This window comes from Phacochoerus africanus, chromosome 1, assembly GCF_016906955.1.
Source record: "Phacochoerus africanus isolate WHEZ1 chromosome 1, ROS_Pafr_v1, whole genome shotgun sequence".
Lineage (NCBI taxonomy): Eukaryota > Metazoa > Chordata > Mammalia > Artiodactyla > Suidae > Phacochoerus > Phacochoerus africanus.
The window spans coordinates 227,095,491-227,120,174 of record NC_062544.1 but is presented as its reverse complement, the minus strand read 5'-3'; the positions used below and the strand labels follow the sequence as shown (position 1 = coordinate 227,120,174).

Here is a 24,684-nt window from a genome sequence, read left to right as displayed (position 1 = left end):
TCAGGAAGAAACAGAAAATATGCATAGACCAATCACAAGGGCTGAATTTGAAAATGTAATTTAAAACTGCCAAAAAGCAAAAGCCCAGGACCTGATGGTTTCACAGCTGAGTTCTACCAAACATTCAGAAAAGAGTTAATACTTCTTCTTCCGAAACTTTTCCAGAAAACTGCAGAGGAAGGAACACTGTCAAGCTCATTCTATGAAACCATTATCCTGATACCCAAATCAAAGATACCACAAAAAAAGAATATTACAGGCCAATATCACTGATGAACATAGATGCAAAAATCCTCAACAAAATAGTAGCAAACCGCATACAAATATAGATTAAAAAGATCAGACGCCATGGTCAAGAATGATTTATCCCAGGGATGCAAGGATTCTTCAATATCTGCAAATCTATCAATGTGGTATACCACATCAACAAACTGAAAAATAAAAACCATATGATCATCTCAATAGATACAAAAAAAGCTTTTGGCAAAATTCAACACCCACTCCTGATAAAAACTCTCCAGAGAGAAAGCATAGAGGGGAACTACCTCATCATAAAATCCATTTATGACAAACCCACAGCTAACATTCTCAAGGTGAAAAACTGAAAGCATTTCCACTAAGATCAGGGAGAAGACAAGGAAATCCTCTTTCACCAATGTTATTACATACTCTTGGAAGTCCTAGCCATGGCAATCAGAGAAGAACAAGAAGAAACAAAAGAAATCCAAATTGGAAAAGAAATAAAACTATCGCTGTTTGCAGATGACATGATTCTATACCTAGAAAATCCTAAAGACACTACCAGAAAACTACTAGAGCTCATCAGCGAATTTGGTAAAGTCACAGGATACAAAATTAATACATGGAAATCAACTGCATTTCTGTAAACAATGAAAGATCAGAAAGAGAAATTAGGGAAACCATCCCATTTACCATTGCACCAAAAAGAATAAAATACCGGAGTTCCCATCATGGCTCAGTGGAAGTGAACCTGGCTAGTATCCATGAGGACGTGGGTTCAATCACTGGCCTAGTTCAGTGGGCCAGGGATCCAGCATTGCCCTGAGCTGTGGTGTTGGTTGCCAACACAACTCAGATCTGGCCTTGCTCTGGCTGTGGCGTAGGCTGGAAGCTACAGCTCAAATATAACCCCTAGCCCAGGAACCTCCATATGCCACAAGGAGGCCCTAAAAAGCAATAAAAATTAAAAAAATAAATTAAATTAAAAAGTAAATAAAAAAATAAAATAAAAAATAAAAAATAAATTAAAAAATAAAAAAATTTTAAAAATAAAATAAAATAAATAAATAAAAATAAATAAAGTAAAATACCCAGGAATAAACCTACCTAAAGAGACAAAACACTTCTACCCTGAAAACTATAAGATGCTGATGAAAAAAATCAAAGAAGATACAAACACATGGAAAGAAATACTATGCTCTTGGATTGGAAGAATCAATATGGTCAATACCACCTAAGGCAATCTACAGATTCAATGAAATCCTATCAAATTACAAACTACATTCTTTACAGAATTATAACAAAATATTTTAAAATTTGTAAGGAAACACAAAAGACCTCAAATAGCCAAAGCAATATTGAAAAAAAAAGAAAAGAAAAGAAAAGAAAAGAACAGAACTGGAGGAATCAGGCTCCCTGATTTCAGGCTCTAATACAAAGCTACAGTCATCAAAAGAGTATTGTACTGGCACAAAAACAGAAATATAGATCAATGGAACAGGATAGAAAGTGAAGAAATAAACCCAAGCAGCTATGGTCAATTAATCTATGACAAAGGAGGCAAGAACATACAGTGGAGGAATGATAGTGTCTTCAATAAATGGTGCTGGGAAAACTGGACAACTGCACGTAAGAGAATGAAATTAGAAATTTGACTAACACTATACACAAAAATAAACTCAAAATTGATTAAAGACCTAAATGTAAGGCCAGATACTATAAAACTCCTAGAGGAAAACATAGGCAGAATGCTCTTTGACATAAATCACAGCAACATCTTTTTTGACCCACCTCCTAGAATAAAGATGATAAAGACAAAAATAAGCCAATGAGACCTAATTAAATTCAAAAGCTTCTGCACAGCAAAGGAAACCATTAAAAAAATGAAGACAACCCACAGAATGGGAGAAAAGTTTTGGTCTGAATTGTAGCTCCCAAATTCCTACAGAGAAGCCCTCACCTCTGATATCTCAGAATGTAACTATTTGGAGAAGAGGGCCTTCAAACAGGTAACTATGGTACAGTAGTGTCATTAGAGTGGGCCCTAATCCAATAGGACTGGTGTCCTTGTAAGAAGAGGAGATTGCACACAGAGGAACAACTAAGAGAAGACACAGTGAGAAGATAGCACCTGCAAGCCAAGAAGAGATATCTCAGGAGTAATCAAACTTGCATCTACTTGCTCTTAAACTTCTGGCCTAAAAAACTGCAGAAAATAAATTTCTGACATTTAAGCCACTCGGACTGTGATATTTTGTTAGGTGGTAATAGTGCCTGGAGGGTGGCTGTGAAAGTGTGTAGGAAGAAGGGCAAAAGTCATGTAAAATAAAGAGAACAAGAAGCTCAGAGGCCCATGTGGTTCGGTTCTATCAATTAGGCACATGGTGTTAATATTGTTCACAATAATTGCTTATACTTTGGATGAAGAGAAAGATAAACATATTCTGAAAGATTTAATAAGGCGGCAGGCTTTATTAAATGGTCAGAATACAACATCAATATAAAGAGAGAGGGGGTTACATTTTTCTTTTATGAGTTAAGTTATAAAAGTAATACATGAATATTGCCACAAGTGAAATTAAAGTTAACTGTTATACTTCTCTCCTTGACCCCAAACATATGTAATGAATGCTAAGAATTTGATGTGTATCCTTTCACACATCTAAAATAAATAAACAGGAGATAGGATTAAGATGGTGGAATAGAAGGACTGGAGTTCTTCTTCTCTCATAAAAACAACAAAATTACAACCAAATGCTGAACAACCTTCAACCAAATGGACTGGAAACTTTCAAAAAGATATCCTACTCCAGAAGACAAAAAGGAGTCCAGATCAAGATGGTAGGAGGGGCAATTACCTGATATAAGAAACCCCATACCCACCAGGTGGGCAGCCCACAGACTGGAAAGTCACTGTATCACATAGACTTACCTACAGGAGTGAGAGTTCTGAGACCCATAACAGGTCCCCAGGCCTGGGGATTTGGCTTTGGGAGAAAGATCCCCCAGAGCATCTGACATTGAAGGCCAGTGGGGCTTCTGCACAAGAGCTCCATGGGACTGGGGTAAAAAGACAGCATTCCTAAAAGGCACACATAGGCTTTCATGTGCACTGGGTCCTAGGATAAAGCAGAAGCTCCACAGGAATCTGGGTCGGACCTGACTGCAGTTCTTAGAGGATCTCCTGGGAAAACAGGGGGTAACTGTGGTTTGTTGTGGGGGAAGGACATTGGAGGCAAAAGTCTAAGGAATATTCACCAGTGTGTGTTCCTTTAGAGGTGGCCATTTTGGGAAAATCTGGTCCCACCCATCAGCACTGAGAAGCCCCAAGTCAAACAATAATCCAGGTGGGATCACAGCCCCACCCATCAGCAAACAGGCTGCCTAAAGCGCCCCCCCCCCAGCACACAGCTGCCTCTAATCTCACCCAGAGACAAAGCCCCATCATCAGAGAGATAAGAATCAGCCCCAACTTCCAGTGGGCAGGCACCAGTCCCTCCCATTAGGAAGCCTACAGCAAGCCCCATACCAACTTCAGACACAAGGGGGGCAGACATAAGAAGTAAGAGAGGCTACAACTCTATTGTCTGCAAAAAGGAGACCACACCAAAAACCTATAAAAATGAAAAGGCTGAGAACTATACCTCAGATAAGAGAGCAAGAAAAAAAAACCAGAAAAGCAGCTAAGTGATCTGGAGATTATAAACCTCCAAAAAAAAACCCTTACACTGATGATAGTGAAGATGATGCAAGACATTGGAAATAACCTGGAGGCAAAGATTGATATTTTACAGCAAACATTGAGGAAAGAAATACAAGAAATACAAGATTTCAGCAGGCAGAGATGTAAAATACAATAACTAAAATAAAAAATTCATTAGAAGCAACCAACAGCAGAATACAGGAGGCAGAAGAATGAATAAGCAAGGTGGAGGACAGACTAATGGAAATCATGGATGCAGAACATAAAAAAGAAAAAATATTGAAAAGAAATGAAGAGAGTCTCAGAGAACTCTAGGACAACGTTAAATGCAACAACATCTGTATTATAGGGGTGCCAGAAGGAGGAGAGAGAAAGAAAGGGACAGCAAAAATATTTGAAGAGATAATAGATGAAAACTTCCCTAACATGGGAAAGCAACCACTCACTCAAATCCAGGAAGCACATGAGTACCATATAAAATAAACCCAAGGAGGAATACACCGAGACACATATTAATCCAACTGACCAAAATTAAAGACAAAGAGAAAATATTGAAAGCAGCTAGCGAAAAGAAACAAATAACATACAAGAGAACCCCAATAAGGTTATCAGCAGATTTTTCAGCAGAAACTGTGCAGGCCAGAAGGGAGTGGCATGATATACTCAACCATTTGATCCAGAAATCCCACTCCTGGGCATCTATGCAGAGAAAACCATGTTTCAAAAAGATACATGTACTCCAATGTTCTCTGCAGCACTCCATACAATAGCCAAAACATGGAAACCACCTTAATGTCCATTGACAGAGGAGTGGATAAAGAAGATGTGGTACATTTACACAATGAAATATTACTCAGCTATTTAAGGAAAGAAATAATGGCATTTGCAGAAACGTGGATGGACCTAGAAATTATCATGATAAGTGAAGTTAGACAGTGAAATACCAACATCATATGCTATCACTTACAAGTGGAATCTTAAAGGACACAATGAATTTCTTTGCAGAACAGATACTGATTCACAGACTTTGAAAAACTTATGGTTTCCAAAGGAGACAGGTTGAGGGGTGGGGGAGGTGCTTGGGGTTTGAGATGGAAATGCTATAAAATTGGGTTGTGATGATCATTGTACAACTATAAATGTAATCAAATTCATTGAGCAATAAGAAAATAATTTTAAAAATAACAAAAAGAAAATAAAATATATAAACAGCTAATACAACTTGATATGCAAAATACAACCCAGTTTTTAAAATGGGGCAGAAAACCTAAACAGACATTTTTAAATGAAGACATACATATGGCCAACAGGTACACAAAAAGATGCTCAATATCATTAAACATTAGGGAACTGCAAATCAAAACTCACAATGACATATCATCCCACAACCGCCAAAATGCCCATCAACCCAAAAGCCCACAAATAACAAATTTTGAGGAGGATACGATGAAAAGGGAATGCTGGTACACTGTTGGTAGGGTTGTAAATTGGTGAAATCAGTATGGAAAACAGTATTAGGGTCCCTCAAAACACTAAAACTACAACTACCATATGATCTAGCAATTCTACTCCTGGATATATATTAAAAAATAACCCAAAATACTAATTTGAAAAGATACATGTACCCCAATGTTCATAGCAGCATTATTTATAATAGCCAAACATAGAAATGATCTAAGTGTACATCAATAAATGAATGGATAAAGATGTGGTATGTATATACACAAAGGAATATTACTCAGCCTTAAAAAATATATTTTGCATTTGCAAAAACATGAATAGACCAGACCTGGCCCAAGAACCTCTACATGCCATTGGCATGGCCCCCCCACAAAAAAAAGCTACATTATATCAGCACATTGTAAATCAACTATATTTCAATAAAACTTTAAAAATGAAAAAAAGACAAGAAAACATCACTACAAATCCCATGACATTAAGAATATTATGAAACAGAGTTCCCACTGTGGCTCAGCAGAAATGAATCCATAAAGACACGGGTTTGATCCCTGGCCTTGCTCAGGGGGCTAAGGATCCAGCATTGCTGTGGCTGTGGTGTAGGCCAGCAGCTGCCACTCTGATTCAACTCCTAGTCCAGGAACTTCCATATGCCATGAGTGTGGCCCTAAAAAAAAAAAAGAATATTATGGAAATTACAGACAATACATTTCAAAATTCAAAAGAAATAAACAAGTTTCCTAGGGAAAAAAATGTATTTACCAAAATTAAATCAAGAAGAACACATCTGGGAGTTCCCACTGTGGCTCAGTGGGTTAAGAACCCAACATAGTGTTCATGACAATACAGGTTACGAATATGGCATTGCCACAAGCTGTGGTGTAGGTTGCAGACACAGCTCAGATCTGGTGTTGCTGTGGTTATGGTGAAGGCTGGCAGTTGCAGCTCTGATTTGTGCCCCTAGCCCAGGAATTTTCATATGGCACAGGTGTGGCCATAAAAAGGAGGGAAAAATGAAGAACACATCTAATTCAAACCACAAGAGACTGTGAATAGCCAAAGAAATCTTGAGAAAAGAGACAAAGCTAGAGGCATCACACTACTTATTTCAAAATACACTGCAAAGCTATAATAATCAAAACAATATGGTATTGGCCTAACAACAGCCACGTAAGATCATAGGAACAGAATAGAAAATACAAAAATAAATCCACATATATATGATAAAGTAATTTATAACTAAGGAGCCAAGAATATGCAATGGCGTCAAGACAATCTCTTTAATAAATGGTGCTGGGAAAACTGGACCACCACAAGCAAAAGGATGAAACTGAAATACTGTCTTACACCATGCACAAAATTTAACTAAAAATGAATTAAAGACTTGAATGTAAGACCTGAAAACATAAAACTTCTTGCATAAAACATAAGCAGTAAGTTCCTTGGCATTGATCTTGGTGATGATTTTTTGGATCTGACACAAAAACAAAGGAAACAAAAGCAAAAATGAACAAGTGAGACTACATCAAACTAAAAAGATTTGCACAATGAAGAAGATCAACAACATGAAAGGAAACTTTATGAATGACAGAAAATATTTATTTGCAAATAATCTATCTGAAAGGGATTAATATCCAAAATACACATTCATACAACTAAAATAGCAAAAAATAAAAAGCACAAATAATTCAATTAAAAAGTGGGCCAAAGATCTGAATAGACAGACATTTTCCGAAAGAAGATATACAGACAGAGAACAGGAACATGAAAAGATGTTCAATATCACTAATCATCAGGGAATAATAAATCAAAACCACAATGATATTACCTCACACCTATTAAAATAGCTAATACCAAAAAGATAGGAAATGTTGGCTAGGATGTAGAGAAAAGGGAACCCTTGTGCACTACTGGTGAGAACATAGATCAGTATAGCCACTATGGAAAACAGTGTGGAGATTCCTCAAAAAATAAAAGTATAACTACCATATGATCAAGCAATTCCAAATTTGCTGTGTATTTACCGAAGAAAATGAAAACATTAACTCAAAAAGATACATGCACCCTTGGAGTTCCCATTGTGGCTCAGCAGAAACGAATCTGACTAGCATCTATGAGGCTTCAGGTTTGATCCCTGGCCTCACTCAGTGGGTTAGGATCTGGCATTGCTGTGAGCTGTGGTGTAGGTCACAGATGTGGCTAGGATCTGGCATTGCTGCTCCTTTGGTGTAGACCAGCATCTATAGCTCAGATTTGACCCCTAGTCTGGGAGTCTCCATATGCCATGGGTGTGGCCCTAAAAAGATTCAAAAAAAAAAAAAAAGGTACATGTACCCTCATGTTTACTGCAACATTCTTTACAATAGCCCAAAGATATAGAAACAACCTAAGTTTAAGAATAACTGGATAGGAGTTCCTGTCGTGGTGCAGTGGTTAATGAATCTGACTAGGAACCATGAGGTTGCAGGTTCAATCCCTGGCCTCACTCAGTGGGTTAGACCCCTAGCCTGGGAACCTCCATATGCCATGGGAGTGGCCCTAGAAAAGGCAAAAAGATAAAAAAAAAAGAATGTCTGGATAAAGAAATTATATAGATATATATACATATTGTGTGTGTGTGTGTGTGTGTGTGTGTGTCTCGATGGAATATTATTAAGCCATAAAAAAAGTGAAATCTTATCAATGCAACAATGTGGATGGAACTTGAGGGCATTGTCCTGAGTGAAATAAATCAGGAAAAGAAAGACAAATACTTTATGATCTTACTTATATGTAGAGTCTGAAAGGAAGGAAGAAAGGAGGAAAGGAAAGGGAATGGAAGGGAAGGGAAGGGAAGGAAAGAAACATTGATACAGAAATTAGACAGGTAGTTGCCAGCAGTAGAGGTTGGGGATGGGTAAAGTGAAGGAGCTCAAAGGTACAAATTCCCAGTTACAAATAAGTCATGGGAATGTAATTTTCAGCATGATGAACAGTTAATAATGCTGTATTACATATTTGGATGTTGCTCAAAGAGTAGATCTCAAAAGATCTTATGTATGGTGATAAATATTTAAACCAAACTTACTGTGTTGATCAGTTTGCAATGTACAGAAGTATTTGCACATCTATAACTAATTTCATGTTATGTCAATTACACTTTAAAATTTTTTAAAGAACTATAATCATTAAAGACATTGAATCAACATTTTTTAAATCACCTGAAAAAACAACAAAACAACAACAACAAAAAAACCACTCATGTGCTCTGATGGCTCCACTACATCTGCCAAACATTCTAATGCAAACTCTTCAACAGATAGAAAAATGAAGGAATATTTTACAATTTGTCTTAGGAAATTAAAAAAAACAAACTCTAACCAACCTGATGATGAACTATGAAGACAGAAAATACTAGCTGGATATTATTTATAAACATAAATGAAAATTCTAATCTTAGCAAAATAAATTCAATAATACATGAAAAGTTTGCTGAAAAATCTAGGTCAAGACATCACAGACAAACCAGTACAGCCACAGCTCTAAGGGCCAAGATGCCAGGAGAAGGGAAGCTAGGCGAGGCAAGCTGGGTATTCTCTGCACCCCTTTCCGCGAAGGGCACTGGCCAACTTACTACACAGGACCTAGAAGCCAAATAGAATGCACTGTTCTTGAGCTTTAGGCACTCTCCCAGAGATGAAAAGACACAAGCTGAAGTTCAAAGTGACAAAAAATTTAGGACTTGAGGGCACATGACACCAGAGAAAAGGGAAACACAGAAAAGTGAGCTTGACATTCTACTGGGCCTTTGCCTTTAAAACATTTCCACAGTCCTAAGCTGCATGGTAACAAGAGTTGCTAATTTCATCCCCAAGGTCACATCATTGTCTACTTACATTCAGTTTTGAGCAATACTACCACTGGATATAAAATTGTGGGTTGGAAGTCAATTTATTGTAGCAGTGTAGAGTTCTCTATTTATTGAAGAAATTCAATCCATTATTAAAAATCCTTCTACAAACAACTCAGGTCCAGAGACTACAAAATATTTGTTTTTAAAAATAAAGCCAGAAATACCTCGATTCCAAAGCTAGCAAAGACATTAAAAAAGGGGGGGATGTGAACGTAGATGCAAAAATCCTTAATAAAATGTTAACAAATTGTGCTTGTATTAAAAAAAATAGTGAGTTGATGTTTGCCCAGATGACAAGAGGGAAGTGTTTTCAGGCAGTGGAGATCAAGTACTAAGCTTAATGCATGAAACAGAGAGGAACAAAGAGGAGGGACAGATTTAACAGACATTTAGGATACACAACCAATGGGGGGCTTGGTGAACCAGGGTGGTTAGAAGTAGGGAAGAAATGAATCTAAAGATTTTCTGGTTTAGGTAACAAGGAGAACGATGCTCCCAGAAAAAATTCAGGAGAAAAAACATGTCTTAGAGAAACTCTAATGAATTTCATTTAGACACTCCGAAATTCCCCCCAGAAATTCAAAAGATCACCAAGGTCTATTAATTATACCTTCTACGTATCCACACAATCTTTCACACCTTGGTCACATCTGATCTGGAATGCAGCTGCCCAATAAATCTTCCTGCCTCTCATCTGGCTCCCTTTGTAACTTCACGCTGCTGCCTATGTGATCATGGCCTAAGTGATCGTGGTAGTGACCACTGCAAGCAGAACGGTTCTGTGTGTGATGCACATTTATTGGACACCAAAATTATGAGCAGAAGCTTAATGCATTCAAGAAGATAGAATGTCTGACCATTGAGCTGGTGGGAGCTACCAGCTATTGCTATTTGGATAACTGAAGTAGGCAGCATATCAGTCACACATGGTAATTTACTTCTTCCCTACCCCACCCCCACCAGCTTAGATCTCTTCTGCCTACTTTTAATTTTTTTTTTTTTTCCAGGGCCACACTTCAGGAATATGGAAGTTACCAGGCTAGGGGTCAAATCGGAGCTTCAGCTGCCAGCCACAGCCACAGCCATGCCAGATCCGAGCCACATATGCAACCTACACCAGAGCTCACAGCAATGCCGGATTCTTAACCCATTGAGCAAGGCCAAAGATCAAACCTACATTCTCATGGATGCTAGTCGGGTTCATTTCTGCTGAGCCACAGCAGGAACTCCTACTTTTAACTTTTTAAATTCCATATTCTGAAATAATTATTGATTCGTAGGAAGTTGCAAGACAGTACAAAGAAGTATCATATACCCTTTGCCCAGTTTCTTTCATTGGTTACCTCTTCTGCAACAATATCAAACTAGGGAATCAACATTAACATAGAATTGTGTACAGTTATATGTCATTTTATCACATGTGTAAACTCATGTAACCATCCATAGCAATCAAAATACAAACTCCAAGATTTTCCTCAAGCCGCCCCTTTATAGTAACGCCCACCCCTTCCCCACCCATCATTATTCCTAAACCCTGAAAAAATGTTTTTTAAACTTTTGTTATCTAAGGAAATGATTGACGGAGGCACATAATATTACATGTTGTGATGCATCGTTCATGCTTTACCACAGAGTATCCATTGCAGCTCTCATTCCCTTCACCTATACCACTTGCACCCACCTCCTCTCTACTGATTCATATCCTGCCAATTCCACAAAGTACAGTAATATAACATGTTAACTTCTCTTTCTTGATATTCCCCTGCTCTATAGTCACAGCTCATATTGTCTATACCACTGATATCACTGATATTTTAGTCCCTTGTGAAACTTTAAAATGATTACATCACAGAACAATACAACTTCTTAAACATATGTACATTTTTCTCCCTCAGAAGATACTGTTTTGCCCTGCTTAGTGAATCCATCACCAGTGCCTAGTAAAGCTGAAGACAATGAGTATTTGTTGATTAATTATAAAAGCACTCGTAAAGATATCACTATATTTTATAGGCCTTTTCTTCTAGAAGAGCTTAAAATAGATTACAGATGGTTTCCCTCCCCCCACCCTCAAATCCTGACAGTACTTCTATGCAGTTCTAAGCAGTTTATTATGCTGGAATCTAAATAATTCCAGCACCTGGTGTAGACATTCAACCAATACGCAGACGACTGAATTATCCTGTGTTCAATGTGCAGATGACTGAATTATCCTGTGCTCAAAATTAGGGAAATTATAGGCATTAAATGAGATTAGTAAGCAATATTGAATCACCAACTGTTGTTTGGAAAGAGGCAATGTACAATTATATGAGAAAAGGAGGTGGAACAAGGGGCAGAAGAGAAGGAAAGGAATAAAGATGAGGACAAGAACACTCAGACCTTAGAACTGAGCTTTTAAAAAATTTTTCGTCATAGTTGATGTACAATATTCTGTTAATTTCTGCTGTTCAGCAAAGTGATTCAGTTATACTTAACACCATCCATTCCCATATAGGATATCACAGAATATTGAGTAGAGTTCCCTGTGCTATACAACTGGTCCCCACTGACCATCCATTCCATATACAAAAGTGTGCATATGCCAATGAACTGAACTTCATGTCAGAACGCTGACAGATCCAAGTCAACACATTCTGACATGTTGTGTATTGGGCTAACATCACCATGGCTGAAGCGAAGTCTGATACAACCCAGTGTTGGGAGAGGGTACTATATAGGCAATTAATTAGCTTATGGATGAGAGAGGAGGTAGTGGGAGGGGTGTGGAGCTCCTGAGTGATGCTCTAGTGGTCAAGCCAAACAGCTCACTGGCCCCTCAGTGAAGGACCAGGAATGAAGGAATGAGGCGAACACTTTCACCTACTATTCTCACTTCACTATGTAGTAATTGAGGTTTAAGCATGAAGACAAACAGCTACTTACATGAGAGACTCCAGACCACATTAACTGGCAAACAGGCCCAGGAGTAGTGATATAACCAATTGGTTTATAATCCCTTTCCACTTCGAAGAAGAAGACAGTTTTATCTTTACTCTAAGAAAAAAGAGATACCCATCAAATATATTTTATTGTGAAATCTATTCCACAGAGCACAAAGAAGCATTTAATAACTATATACCCACTGTGTACTTATATTTAAAATCATCATATATCCCAGATTATTCATGAACATTCTGTGAACCTTGCTATTTCCAATGTTTGCTTCATTTTCCCCATAAGAATATTTGACAAAACATGTTTTCTTGTACAGGTTTTTAAAAAGAAAAATGATCACCATAACTGTATATAAGATTAAATGACAAAAAATTCCATAATGCATATGCTCAGCTATTTACACATAAAGAATTTACATGGTTATCTTCACTTATTACAATTCTATATAAGCACATACCTATGTTATAAAATATCGATTATACACGTAACATGTTACATGATTCACAATTGAAAATTTCAATTCATTTAAATAAACATTATAACTAAATTTGTAAGAATTTTTTAATTTATATTATATTATATTATTTTATTTTATTTTATTTTATGGCCACAGTGTGGCATATGGAAGTTCTTGGGTTAGGGACCAAACCTATGCTCACCTGCGGCAATGCTGGATCTTTTAACCCAATGTGCCAGGCAGGGGATTGAAGCTGCACCTCCACAGCCACCCAAGAAGCTGCAGTCCAATTCTTAACCCACTGCCTCATAGCAGGAACTCCAAGAATTTTTTTTTTTTTTTTTTGGTCTTTTCGGGGCCGCACCTGCGGCATACGGAGTTACCAGGCCAAGGGTCAAATCTGAGCTAAGGGTGCCAGCCTACGCCAGAGCCACAGCAATGCAGGATCCGAGCCGCATCTGCAACCCACACCATAGCTCACAGCAATGCCGGATCCTTAACCCACTGAGCGAGACCAGGGATCAAACCCTCAACCTCATGGTTCTTAGTTGGATTCATTTCTGCTGCACCACGACGGGAACTCTAAGAATATTTTAAAATGTTATGTACAGACTATACTGAAAGAACATGAACACAAAGAAAGCAAACTATGTATATATTCTCAGAAAGATATATAAGCAAATAAGGAATAATTAATTAGGAAGACTAAAGACAAGTTTAACCACAGAAGTTCAATAAAAAACCAAAAGAAATCTACTATTACTTACCCCTGTGGCCAGAACTTCTCCATCACGATCATAAGCTAAAGCAGTGACAGCAGCAGTATGAGGTTTGAAAACCTGTTTTAAGCGAATGTCTGCATCCAAAATTCTCTTCCGTCCCACAAAAACTGTGAGCCCTTTTGGATCAAAAAGGTCAAGAATTCGAACAATGCCATCTTCGAATCCTACGATAAATTGTGCTCCCTTGAAGTTCACCTGTGCCCCATTGGATAAAAAAGAAATTCAAGGTTTCCGAAATTAGTTGATTAAGAAAGTTGTACTACATAACAGATACTTCTGTATTTTATTTAGATTTTTTGTCTTTTTGCTATTTCTTTGGGCCACTCCCGCTGCATATGGAGGTTCCCAGGCTAGGGGTCAAATCGGAGCTGTAGCCACTGGCCTACGCCAGAGCCACAGCAACTCGGGATCTGAGCCGCGTCTGCAACCTACACCACAGCTCACGGCAACGCCGGATCGTTAACCCACTGAGCAAGGGCAGGGACCGAACCCGCAACCTCATGGTTCCTAGTCGGATTCATTAACCACTGCGCCACGATGGGAACTCCCCTAGATAACTTCTGTATTTTATTTAAATAACTAAATAATTAACTAAAATAAATGTTCATTAGTAATTCATTGTACTACTTTCTGGTAACCTCCATCCATTCTTGGACAGTTCCTTATCGCTGCTGACCACAAGACAGGTAAACAAAGGCCATCCAAACAGTCACCAAACAAATGGTGGACTGTCTCCCATGTTCTGGGCGCCCATCACGAGCAATACAAGTGTGAGCATAAATAGTCTCTACCTGTGATTTCATGAATTCATGGTCGAGTGGGAGGACATACATTAACCAACCACACAAAGGAAGGTAGAATTATGCATTAAGTATTAGAGAAACATTCTGTGAGAGAATATAGCAAAGAAAGCTGACCTGGAATGAGGGCTTTCTTAAGGAAGAAATGGTGCGGCTGATACTAGAGGGATGCCCAGGAATTAACTAAGTACAGAAGCACTTCTGGCAGAGGATACAAAATTACATAACTCAGATAAAGTTATACTTTGATGAGGGAAGACTGAGGGAGGGAACAGTGCATCCATAAGCATACAGCAGGTCACAAAGTAGCTTACATGTCACATTAAGGATAGTCTTCATCTGAAGAGCAGTGAGGAGGTGAACAGTTTTCAAGTGGGGGTGTGGGTTGGGGAGGTGACATAATCAGATCTGCTATTTCAGAAAAATCATCCTGGGTATAGCATGGAAAAATCAACCTGAGATGGCCTCGATAGGATGCAGGGGGATCTTTAGACAGATTTTAAGAGATGGCTGCTGTAATCCTGAAGGCTGACTGTGTCACTTGGTCTGAGGTGTAATAGAGATGAGAGATGTGGACACATTTTTAGAGATAGGTATAATGTTCCTTTTTGGTATTGACTGGATATGGGGAATGAGGCAGAGGGAGAGGTCAAGGATGACTGAGACATTTACTAAGATAGGAAACACTTGAAGAAGCCAGGGGTGTGTGTGTGGTTCGTTGTTGCTATTATTGTTTTGAAGGGACAGTTGGCTGGGGGTCAGCAGAAGATCATGAATTTAGTCTTTGATGTGTGGCATTTGAAAGCCCCTGAATATCTCACAAAATGAAGATAATATGTGTTCTGCAGCTTAGAGAAGCCTGGGCTGGGGATAAAAATCTAGCAATGTCTGAATGTAAAAATCTGCTGTCTTGGGAGGCATTCAGGAGAAGGGCAAGAGCCCTGGGTAATCTTTAGAGCAGAGTGAGGTAGGCAATTATGAAAATCTTTGGAATAACAAAACTATATTCCATTCAATTCCAATTCAATGCTGTTTATTCAAACATTTACTAAGTGTCTAAATGTGCCAGTAACTGGGAGGCACTGGAAGTCCAAAGAGGACTAAGATACAGTGTCACCATAAAGAACAATCTGGTGGGAAAGGCAATTAATAAAGTAAATCATCTTAGTATACTGATAAGTGCTATAGGAGAGGTATACACACCGTCTTAAACAGAAATCATAGAGAAAGGAGTGCCTAGCTCTAGTGGAAGGTGGGAGCCCCGAGGGCTATGCAGAGGAGATGATATTTGACCTGAGTTAATTGGTAAAGAATGACGTGCAGTTTTCCAGAAAGGCAAGCGGGTATGGAGAAGGGGCAGTTCTAGCGTAACAGTCATATATCATCTACACCTGGATGTGAGGCTAAAAAAGAAAACATTCTATGGATATTGCACGAGCATCAGAATAAATGATTAAGTTACATGGATTGTATTTTAAAGACTTCAAGTAAGAGTGTAAATAGATTAGGATAAAGAGTGATCCACGTTTGGTAATCTCAACACTCTGTAGTTTCTACTTAACCCAGCCTCATCATTGCTCTGCTTTTACCCCCAGCCTGAGTTCTCCTTCTGGTCTTGCTTCCATCATGAAATTCCTCCATTCATCTCCATGACCACTTTAGGCTGGAACATTTTCTTTGATTTCAACCCAAAACAGTAAGGATAAAAATATGTCCTAAATATTCCCATGATATTTTAAAAATATGGCTGCAAATTCTTTGACATGCCTCTCCAGCAGTGACAGGGTTTAAGTTCCTCCCTCCTAAGTCTAGGTGAAGCTTGTATCTGCTTCACCCAATCAAGTATGGTACATTATGTGACTTCCAAGGCTGTCATAAAAGGACAGAAGCTTCTGCCTTATTTGTTGGAAGCATAGATCTTGGAGCCCCGAGCTGCCATGGTGAAGTGTGTGACTTCCCTGAGGCCACCCGTGCTATGATAATGACCTCTCTATGTGGCATGGGCTTCAGGTAAGCACTCCTCTTGACATCCCAGCTTAGTCCAGCCCTCAACCCAGAAACCTTTAGATAACTCTAGGCTCCAACCATTCAAGTCTTCCCAACTGAGGCCCTAGATAACTGTGAAGCAGAGATAATCCACCCTTGCTGTCACATGTCCAAATTCTCAAACCAAAAAAAACAAAATGATTGATGTTTTATGCCACTACATTAGGATAGTTTGTTACACAGCAATAAACAACTATAATACCACTCTAATTTTTTTCCATAGCTCTTATCATTATCCAACATACTTCACTTATTTTGTTTATTGTCTGTCTTTGCCCCTAGAGCATAAGGTTCATGAGGGCAAGGATTGTTGTCTTTTTATTCATTGCTATATTCCCAGATTCTAGTAAAAGGCCAAGCACATTGTAGACATGCTGGAAATATATAGAATGAATGAAATAGCAATCAGACATATAGGGGATAAATACACAAATTTCTGTTGGGTAATTACTTTGTAAAATAGAACTATGTTTAATCTTTAGGTGGCATAATAACAGATATTCATTAAAACAGAACCAAAACCACAATAGTGAAGTCATGATAAGAAACCAAGTTAAATTTTTTATTCTTCTCTAAAATCCAGAGTCAGAAAATATCTGGTGTTTCTAAGAAATAGCATTGATATGCCATATTTACAACTAGATTCTAGTAGAAGTTCATTGTAATAACAAGCTTACCAGTCGTGGTACCCAAGCAAGGGCAGTACCTCCTTGTTTGAATTTCATCTGAACCAAAGGAGATTTGCTAGCAAAATCATAGAGTCTAACAGAACCTATAGAAAGACAGTTGTAAAAGAAACAAGTTATAAATACATATATTTACAATATCTTTAATAACCTTGATTTACTTTACATTTTAGCACTGTAATAAGACACTTCATTAAAAATTAAATAAGGAGTTCCCACTGTGCCACGATGGAAACGAATCCGACTAGTATCCATGAAGATTCGGGTTCAATCCCTGGCCTCGCTGAGGCAGGGGATCTGGTGTTGCCATAAGCTGTGGTGTAGGTTGCAGATGCAGCTTGGATTCCAAGTTACTATGGCTGTGGTGTAGGCCCACCAGCAGTAGGCTGATTCGGCCCCTCGCCTGGGAACTTCCATACACTATGGGTGCGGCCCTAAAAAGCAAAATCGATCAACCAATCAATCACCTGATAATCTAATAGCCTTTCTTTAGTCAAAAATTTACAGTCATACCCTCAGTCAGTTCATTTATAAACATGAAAACATACATGCCATTTTATGTACGGGACTTGAGCATCTGTGGATTTTGGTATTAGCAGAAGTGCTGGAACCCATCCCCCAGGGATACCCAAGGACAACTATAGTGAAGAAACAACTGATGATTGATCTTGCACAGTCCACATAGATTTGCAATAAGTCAAGAAGGAAGAAAGGAGATGGAAAGAAAAAGGAAAGTACATGTGGATAATACAAGGATGAACAGTATTTTCATGAGTATCTTACCAATCTATCTTTATTTTCATCTCTCACAATAACCATGACTGCTTTATTTTGGGTCCTTTCTCCTCTGCAAAAACTCACCTCACTTGCATCCAGAGACTTCCCTTTTGGAAAAATTATCAAATGCTTTAATCAAACACAGAAAAAAAATGTATTGAAAACAAGACCAAAAAGGCCAGATGTGAGTTCCTACTTACAGTCCAAGCCAGTAGTGGCCATGAGGTAAGTGAGAGGAGAGACGGCCAAGGCTTCAATGGCTCCAGAATGGAAGGAGAAGAGGCATTCAGGGTCTTGGGTCTGACAACAAAGAGATCCTATTAGGTCTTAAAGATAGGTTAGCACTGAATTAAGGTCAAGTTCAAAGAAATGCAAATAGAACCCTATAATAAGTGTGACTTTATCTGAATAGAATTGAGAAAAAAGCATAGTAAGATAGAAAAATCTCTGAAGTTTGGAGAAACAGAGTACTGGCTTTGCACTTAATGACTGTGTGATCTGGCACAAGTCACCTCAAATGCCAGTTTCCATTTCAATAAAATGAGATGATGGCAACTGTCTGCCTAACAGAGTAGTTGGGAGGATTATACAAAATAATAGAAATTAAAGTGCCATGTTTATGAAAACTGTAAAGAACTGTATAATGTTAGGCATTGTCATTGACACTTTTCTTGTAACTTGTTATTGAGATGGATCCTTTTTATGTAAAATCATAATGAGAGAAAGAAATATGAATTCTTTGGTGAGTAAGTTTTTGATAGGAATAATGATCAAGTATGGAGAAAGATAAAGTATCTTTTAAAGAAGGATGACAATGGTTTTTATCATGAGAATTAGAAACAAAAAACAGGCAAACTTACAATATTTGAAAAACTAAGGTCAAGCTTCCAAATGGCTCCATTGGCATCCTAAAAAATTAAATACCTAATAATGTTTTGTTTGATCATTTTGAACTTTTATCAAATTAAAAGAATCTTCTGTTTATGACTTAAAGGACAAACAACACCAAAAGCTTACATATATTTTACAGTGTGATTGAAATTTAACAATAGCAACTTCTATATATCTTATAACAAAGCAAACTCATAAAACTTACAGTCTAGCATAATAAAAATGCTAATCGATTTTCTGTCTATAAAATATAAGTCAATTAGATATCAAAATTCAGGAACTCTTCATTGTACCATCAATGATAGCCCTAATAGTACAGTGGACTTATGGTGACAATAAATTATACCACTATTTTAATTTCACGTCCAGATAACTTTAAAGAGCCAAGAGAGAAGAATGCAACTTACCTGAGCCAACCAAAAGTTGGCTCCAACTTCATTCATTTTTATCATAGAGAAGAGTTTGACATTCTTGTCGACTTGAAGTTCATTAATGGGCTCGATCTCTAACAACCCAGCCTCGTCTGCAGTATCAGCAGTGTCTATTGTCTCAAAATCCCATATCTTATAAAATTAATAGAAAAATATTTTAATCAATCAGCAGTTTCTGAATATATATATTCTAATCCAGAAAGGGTCCCAATTTTTTTCAATAGTCATTTCTGCTTATGTCATGAAAGTTAATAATGAGTAGGTATAATTAAAACACCAGACAAAACCTGACCCCTGAGATTTTGCTCTGAAATGGAGATAATAATTATTGTAGTTTCCTTTGTATTTACGGAGATTAATGAAAAAATACAGCCCTGAATAAGAATTCTAATTCACGCAAAGTAAATTTTATTTCAAGGTTTCTGTCAGGTCTTTCTGCATAGAAAGTACAGAAGGAATAAATGGTTTGGTCATTTATTTTGTATATACCTGACCTGTGGGCCCCTGGAAAGGGAACACAGAACTTTGTGCTTAATGATTTAAGCACTACCTTCATCATAAGCAGAGAAAACGGATACAGATCAGACAATGTCTGCATGAGGACATGAGAAAATATTCCTGCTCCTTACCATGGGTTCAGACTCTACCATTTGGATAAGGATTGCAGTTCTTGGGATAGGAGACCAGAAGGGTACTCAGGAAGGAGAAGGGGAGCAGTTTCACTTTGTGTGGTGGAGAGGCTCAGAAGGACTGTCCTGTCAGGTGCCAAAGCCCAGCTGATGGCTCTGTTGTCACACCCAGCCACATTCTCCTGGACTCAACATCTCAGACTTTGGAAAGACTGGTGTCATCCCACAGAGCAGCCTCATGGAGGACAGTCCCAGATCGTAGGATCAGACTAACTCCTGGGAGTTGGAGCAGATTTTTCCTCAAGGGTAAGGGGAAGAGATTTATGACATAAAGGGCTGAAGAAAGGAGGGTGGACTTTGAAAAGGAAAGCGCCCTGAGAAATCAGCGACGTCCATGAAGGGATCCTCTTGAGTATTTATTTATTTATTTTTATTTTATTTTATTTTATTTTTTTGCTATTTCTTTGGGCCGCTTTACTGTTCACAGGATATTTATTTATTTTGTCTTTTTGCTATTTCTTTGGGCCGCTTCTGCGGCATATGGAGGTTCCCAGGCTAGGGGTCTAATCGGAGCTGTAGCCACTGGCCTACGCCAGAGCCACAGCAACGCGGGATCCGAGCCGCGTCTGCAACCTACACCACAGCTCACGGCAACACCGGATCGTTAACCCCGCTGAGCAAGGGCAGGGACTGAACCCGCAACTTCATGGTTCCTAGTCGGATTCGTTAACCACTGCACCACGACGGGAACTCCTCCCTCTTGAGTATTTAACTTATCTCTCTCTCTTTTTTTAGGGATGCACCCATGGCATATGGAAGTACCCAGGCTAGAAGCTGAATCAGGGCTGCAGCTGCCGGCCTATGCCACAGCCACAGAAATTTAGGATCCCCAATCCACTGAGTGGGGCCAGGGATCAAACCTGCATCCTCAGGGATACTAGTTGGGTTCGTTACTGCTGAGCCACAATGGGAACTTCTTAACTTCTCATCTCTTGAGGTTTTCTTCTACTTGGTATTTTGGTCTATTTGGGGGTGACATATACTTCGGAAGGGTAGAGAATACATTGTACGACATAATAAAGGACATAAAAGATTCTCAGAGCAATGGGTAAAATATAACAAATTAAATTTAACATGGTTCAAAAAGCCAATAGTAAGAGGACAAAACTGTGGGTAACATGTCTCTAATACATTGTTTGAGCCATAAGTAAGCGCAATAAGTGTCAAAAAAAAACTAAACAATTAGAAAAATACAGTCTTACTTCCTAAGAAATGTCTAGTGAATCTTACCTTAGGAATACTTTCTTTTTTTTTCTTTTTTTTTTGGCTTTTTCTTTTGGTCTTTTTTGCCATTTCTAGGGCCACTACCACAGCATATGGAGGTTCCCAGGCTAGGGGTCAAATCAGAGCTGTAGCCGCCGGCCTACACCACAGCCTCAGCAATGCAGGATCCAGGCCGCGTCTGCGACCTACATCACAGCTCACAGCAACACTGGATCCTTAACCCACTGAGCAAGGCCAGGGATCAAACCCAAAACCTCATGGTTCCTAGCCGGATTCGTTAACCACTGCGCCACGACAGGAACTCCAGGAATACTTCCTTAAGAAAGGCCTCAGTAAAAATATGTATGGAGGTGACCACAACACAAAACAAAAGTCTCCAGGTTTGACATCAATAGCAGCATACATATGCACAGGTGGGTGGGGAAGAGGTGTGACATCAGCCAGAAGGATGGAGGTGCTAGAGCCATGTCCCAGCTTAGCCCACATTATGAGCAGGACAGTGTCCACAGGTGAGGACAAGCAAGTCCACTAGTGTATGGAGCCATGGGAAGGGAGCTTCCACAGGAAAACCCTATTGCTCACCTTTGTATTTTTAATTGGTAAACTCAGTAAAAAATAATAATAATAACAATAATAACTAACAGATGTTAGCATTGTTGTTGCTAGAAAACGACCCATTCATACCAGGCATTTTGGAAGGACTTCGGCGTCTGCTGTCGATATTGTGTTAACATGAGTATCCATTTTCTGAAACTACTGGTTCAATCACAGAATCCAAATAACAAAATGTCCCCCTCAGAAAATTTCAGGGCTAAGATGCTGTTAATGAATTTTGACTAGAATTTAAATATTGACCACAAGAGAAGCATGATTTAAAATAAGTTGACCCTGGGAGTAAATGACCACTGATCTCCTTTGTTAAGAGACCTTTGTGAGAAGTAAAAACCTGATAAAACCCATAGAGTTACCTGCAAGGTTTTGATGTGGGGCTAAAGTGTAAAGAAAACTTACCCTAACGCATCCATCTGACCCGACAGTGATGACCTCCCCTTCGTCCAGCATGATCTGGTTAATGGGACCCTGATGACAGGGCTTGGCTGCAGCTCGACACAGCTCAACTTTGATGTGGCCACCTTCCCAAAGCAGCATGTTGCCCCATTCTGACCCTGAGAGCACCTGGCAGGTGTGCAGAAAGGAAGGACTGTGCATTAAGACAGACGGACGTGTATATATGCCTCAAAGAGCAGGTGAGGATTATTATTAAAGTTTTTCCTTATTATGAAAGTAAAATACAGCAAAAGAAAAATACAGCAATGAACACTTACTATCCCAGAAACAACCACTAACCACATTGTACTTGCACCAAGTATTATGCAGAGTTTTAAAATCATTGTGATTAGGCCATATGTTGCTGGTTAATTTTTCAAATATATTTATATCTATATTTCTTTGTACACCTCCCTTTTTTCTCTCTTTTTAGGGCTGCATTCACAGCATATGGAAATTCCCAGGTTAGGGACCGAATTAGAGCTGCAGCTGCTGGGCTACACCACAGATCCAAGCCACATCTACAACACAACTCATGGCAACACCTGATCCTTAACCCACTGAGCAAGGCCTGGGATCGAACCTGCATCCTCATGGATATTAGTCAGGTTCGTAATCCACTGAGCCACAATGGGAAGAGATTTCTTTGTACATCCCTTAGGGACTTAACCCAGGAGTGAAATTATTGGCTCAAATTTTAAAGACATCTTTAAAGATCTTCATAGATGAGAGTCCACTTTTTAAGAGTGATAACATCAAATGTTATAAGATGTTTGATAAGCTGTGAGGCCATTACTGAACTTAGCAAATTACAGCAGAACAGGATCCACCCTCAAATGTGAATAATCATCTGGAATCACCTCACATTAATCCATTTAATCCAACACTTCCCAAAGTACTACCACCTGACACTAGTTCTTAAAGATGTTTAACTAGTATTACTAGTAATACTAATTGAGTATTGACTCCTGCCAAGCACTGCTTGAGCACTTTCCTACATAAAGTTATTTAATCCTGAAAGCCATATGAACTGGGTACATTTATCAAGGATACTATGTGCAGTTGTGAGGTTGGGCACTTTATTTTCCCAGAAGAAAATAGTTTTTCTCATTCACACAAAGAAGCCATATGGGCCAATGGAAGCCTTGACTATTATTATTCTCATCTTAACAAAGAAAAAAACTGAAGCACAGAACACTTAAGTGCCTTGCCCAAAATTACCCAGAGGGGTGAGGGTTCTAACCAAAGCAATGGGGCTCCAATTCTCGCATTCCAACTAACACTGCCTCAGAAGACATAGGCTGGGATAAACAAAGTCAAACACATATATTCCCTCTACAGTCCCTTGGAAGATTAAATACAGAAGTGTTCACTGAGAATCACCATGAGAAACTCCTAGACACAAAGGAATCTGACCAGGAAAGACATTTTCTCTCAGCTTCTGTGCAGAAAAATGTTTCATGAAATGCCCTTTGGGGAACTTTCATCTAATTCATTTTTTTTTTCCTCTTTATTGAAGTTCCCAGGCTAGGTGTTGAATTGGAGCTGCAGTTGCAGGCCTACGCCATGGACACAGCCGCACTGGATCTGAGCCACATTTGTGACCTACGCTGCAGCTCTCGGCCACACCAGATCTTTAACCAACTGCGAGGCCAGGGATCAAACCTGCATCCTCCTGGATACTAGTCAGGTTCTTAACCTGCTGAGCCACAGTGGGAACTCCTGATCTACTCTTCACCTGCTGCTCTAGGACTCTCAGCCCCATTTCCCTCCCACCCAGATTAATTTATGACCTTACTCAATCTTTTCTGCTTCTTCAGTCTACCTATTGTTACCTATTCCACCAGTTTTACCTGTTATTAAGCCTCAGACCACTTTTCTTTATTTAGACTGTTTTTTTTTTTTTTTCTGCCCAGTAACTAAAGCCACCAAAAGTCACCAAAGCCTATAAGCATTCCTTTCTGTCACTCATGTCTGTCTTTCCTTTTCCATTTGTCCTGAGAAAAGTTGAGGCCCTCATCACTTCTTAGATTAAAGCAACAGTTTCCTTCTGAGTTCGTTTCCTTGACTCCAGATTTCCCTGATTCTAATTTGTTTGGCATTCTATGACTAAATTAATCTATACCATCTTTCACTCACAGCTCTGCCCTTCCAATGCCTAGTAGCTCCGCCTGGCTGTTCCGGTCCTGCTACACTGGGACCCAACCATACTTCTCAATCTAATTTCTCACTCTTTCCCAACATGAAAGCTTAATTCCAATGAATTTTCTAAAAATATATGCTATTTACACTTGCTTTTTGGATCTCTCATTTAAAATGGCTTCCTTTCTCACCTACATCTACACAAACTCAACTAAACTTTTTTATTTTTTTTATTTTTTTGGTCTTTTTTTGCCATTTCTAGGGCCGCTCCCTAGAAATGGCATATGGAGGTTCCCCAGCTAGGGATCTAATCAGAGCTGTAGCCACCGGCCTACACCACAGCCACAGCAACACAGGATCTGAGCCGCTTCTGTGACCTACACCATAGCTCACGGCAACGCGAGGTCCTTAACCCATTGAGCAAGGCCAGGGATCAAAGTCCAAACCTCATGGCTCCTAGTTGGATTCGCTAACCACTGAGC

General features: G+C 38.9%; 1 protein-coding gene across 4 annotated transcripts in view; it reads right to left on the bottom strand.

The window, feature by feature from the left end:
• CFAP44 (cilia and flagella associated protein 44) overlaps nt 1–24,684 on the bottom strand; it is a 140,786-nt gene that overhangs the window by 81,473 nt on the left and 34,629 nt on the right. For all 4 annotated transcript variants that reach the window (XR_007136512.1, XM_047792351.1, XM_047792333.1 and 1 more), the window contains 7 exons: nt 22,025–22,189; nt 19,077–19,232; nt 18,639–18,686; nt 17,979–18,078; nt 16,993–17,087; nt 13,455–13,664; nt 12,219–12,329 (listed from right to left, as the gene is read on the bottom strand). Coding sequence is in view for 3 of the 4 variants with exons in the window: in XM_047792351.1 (XP_047648307.1) it covers nt 12,219–12,329; nt 13,455–13,664; nt 16,993–17,087; nt 17,979–18,078; nt 18,639–18,686; nt 19,077–19,232; nt 22,025–22,189 (885 nt within the window). In the remaining variant the exon portion in view is untranslated. The remainder of the gene's footprint in view (nt 1–12,218; nt 12,330–13,454; nt 13,665–16,992; nt 17,088–17,978; nt 18,079–18,638; nt 18,687–19,076; nt 19,233–22,024; nt 22,190–24,684) is intronic.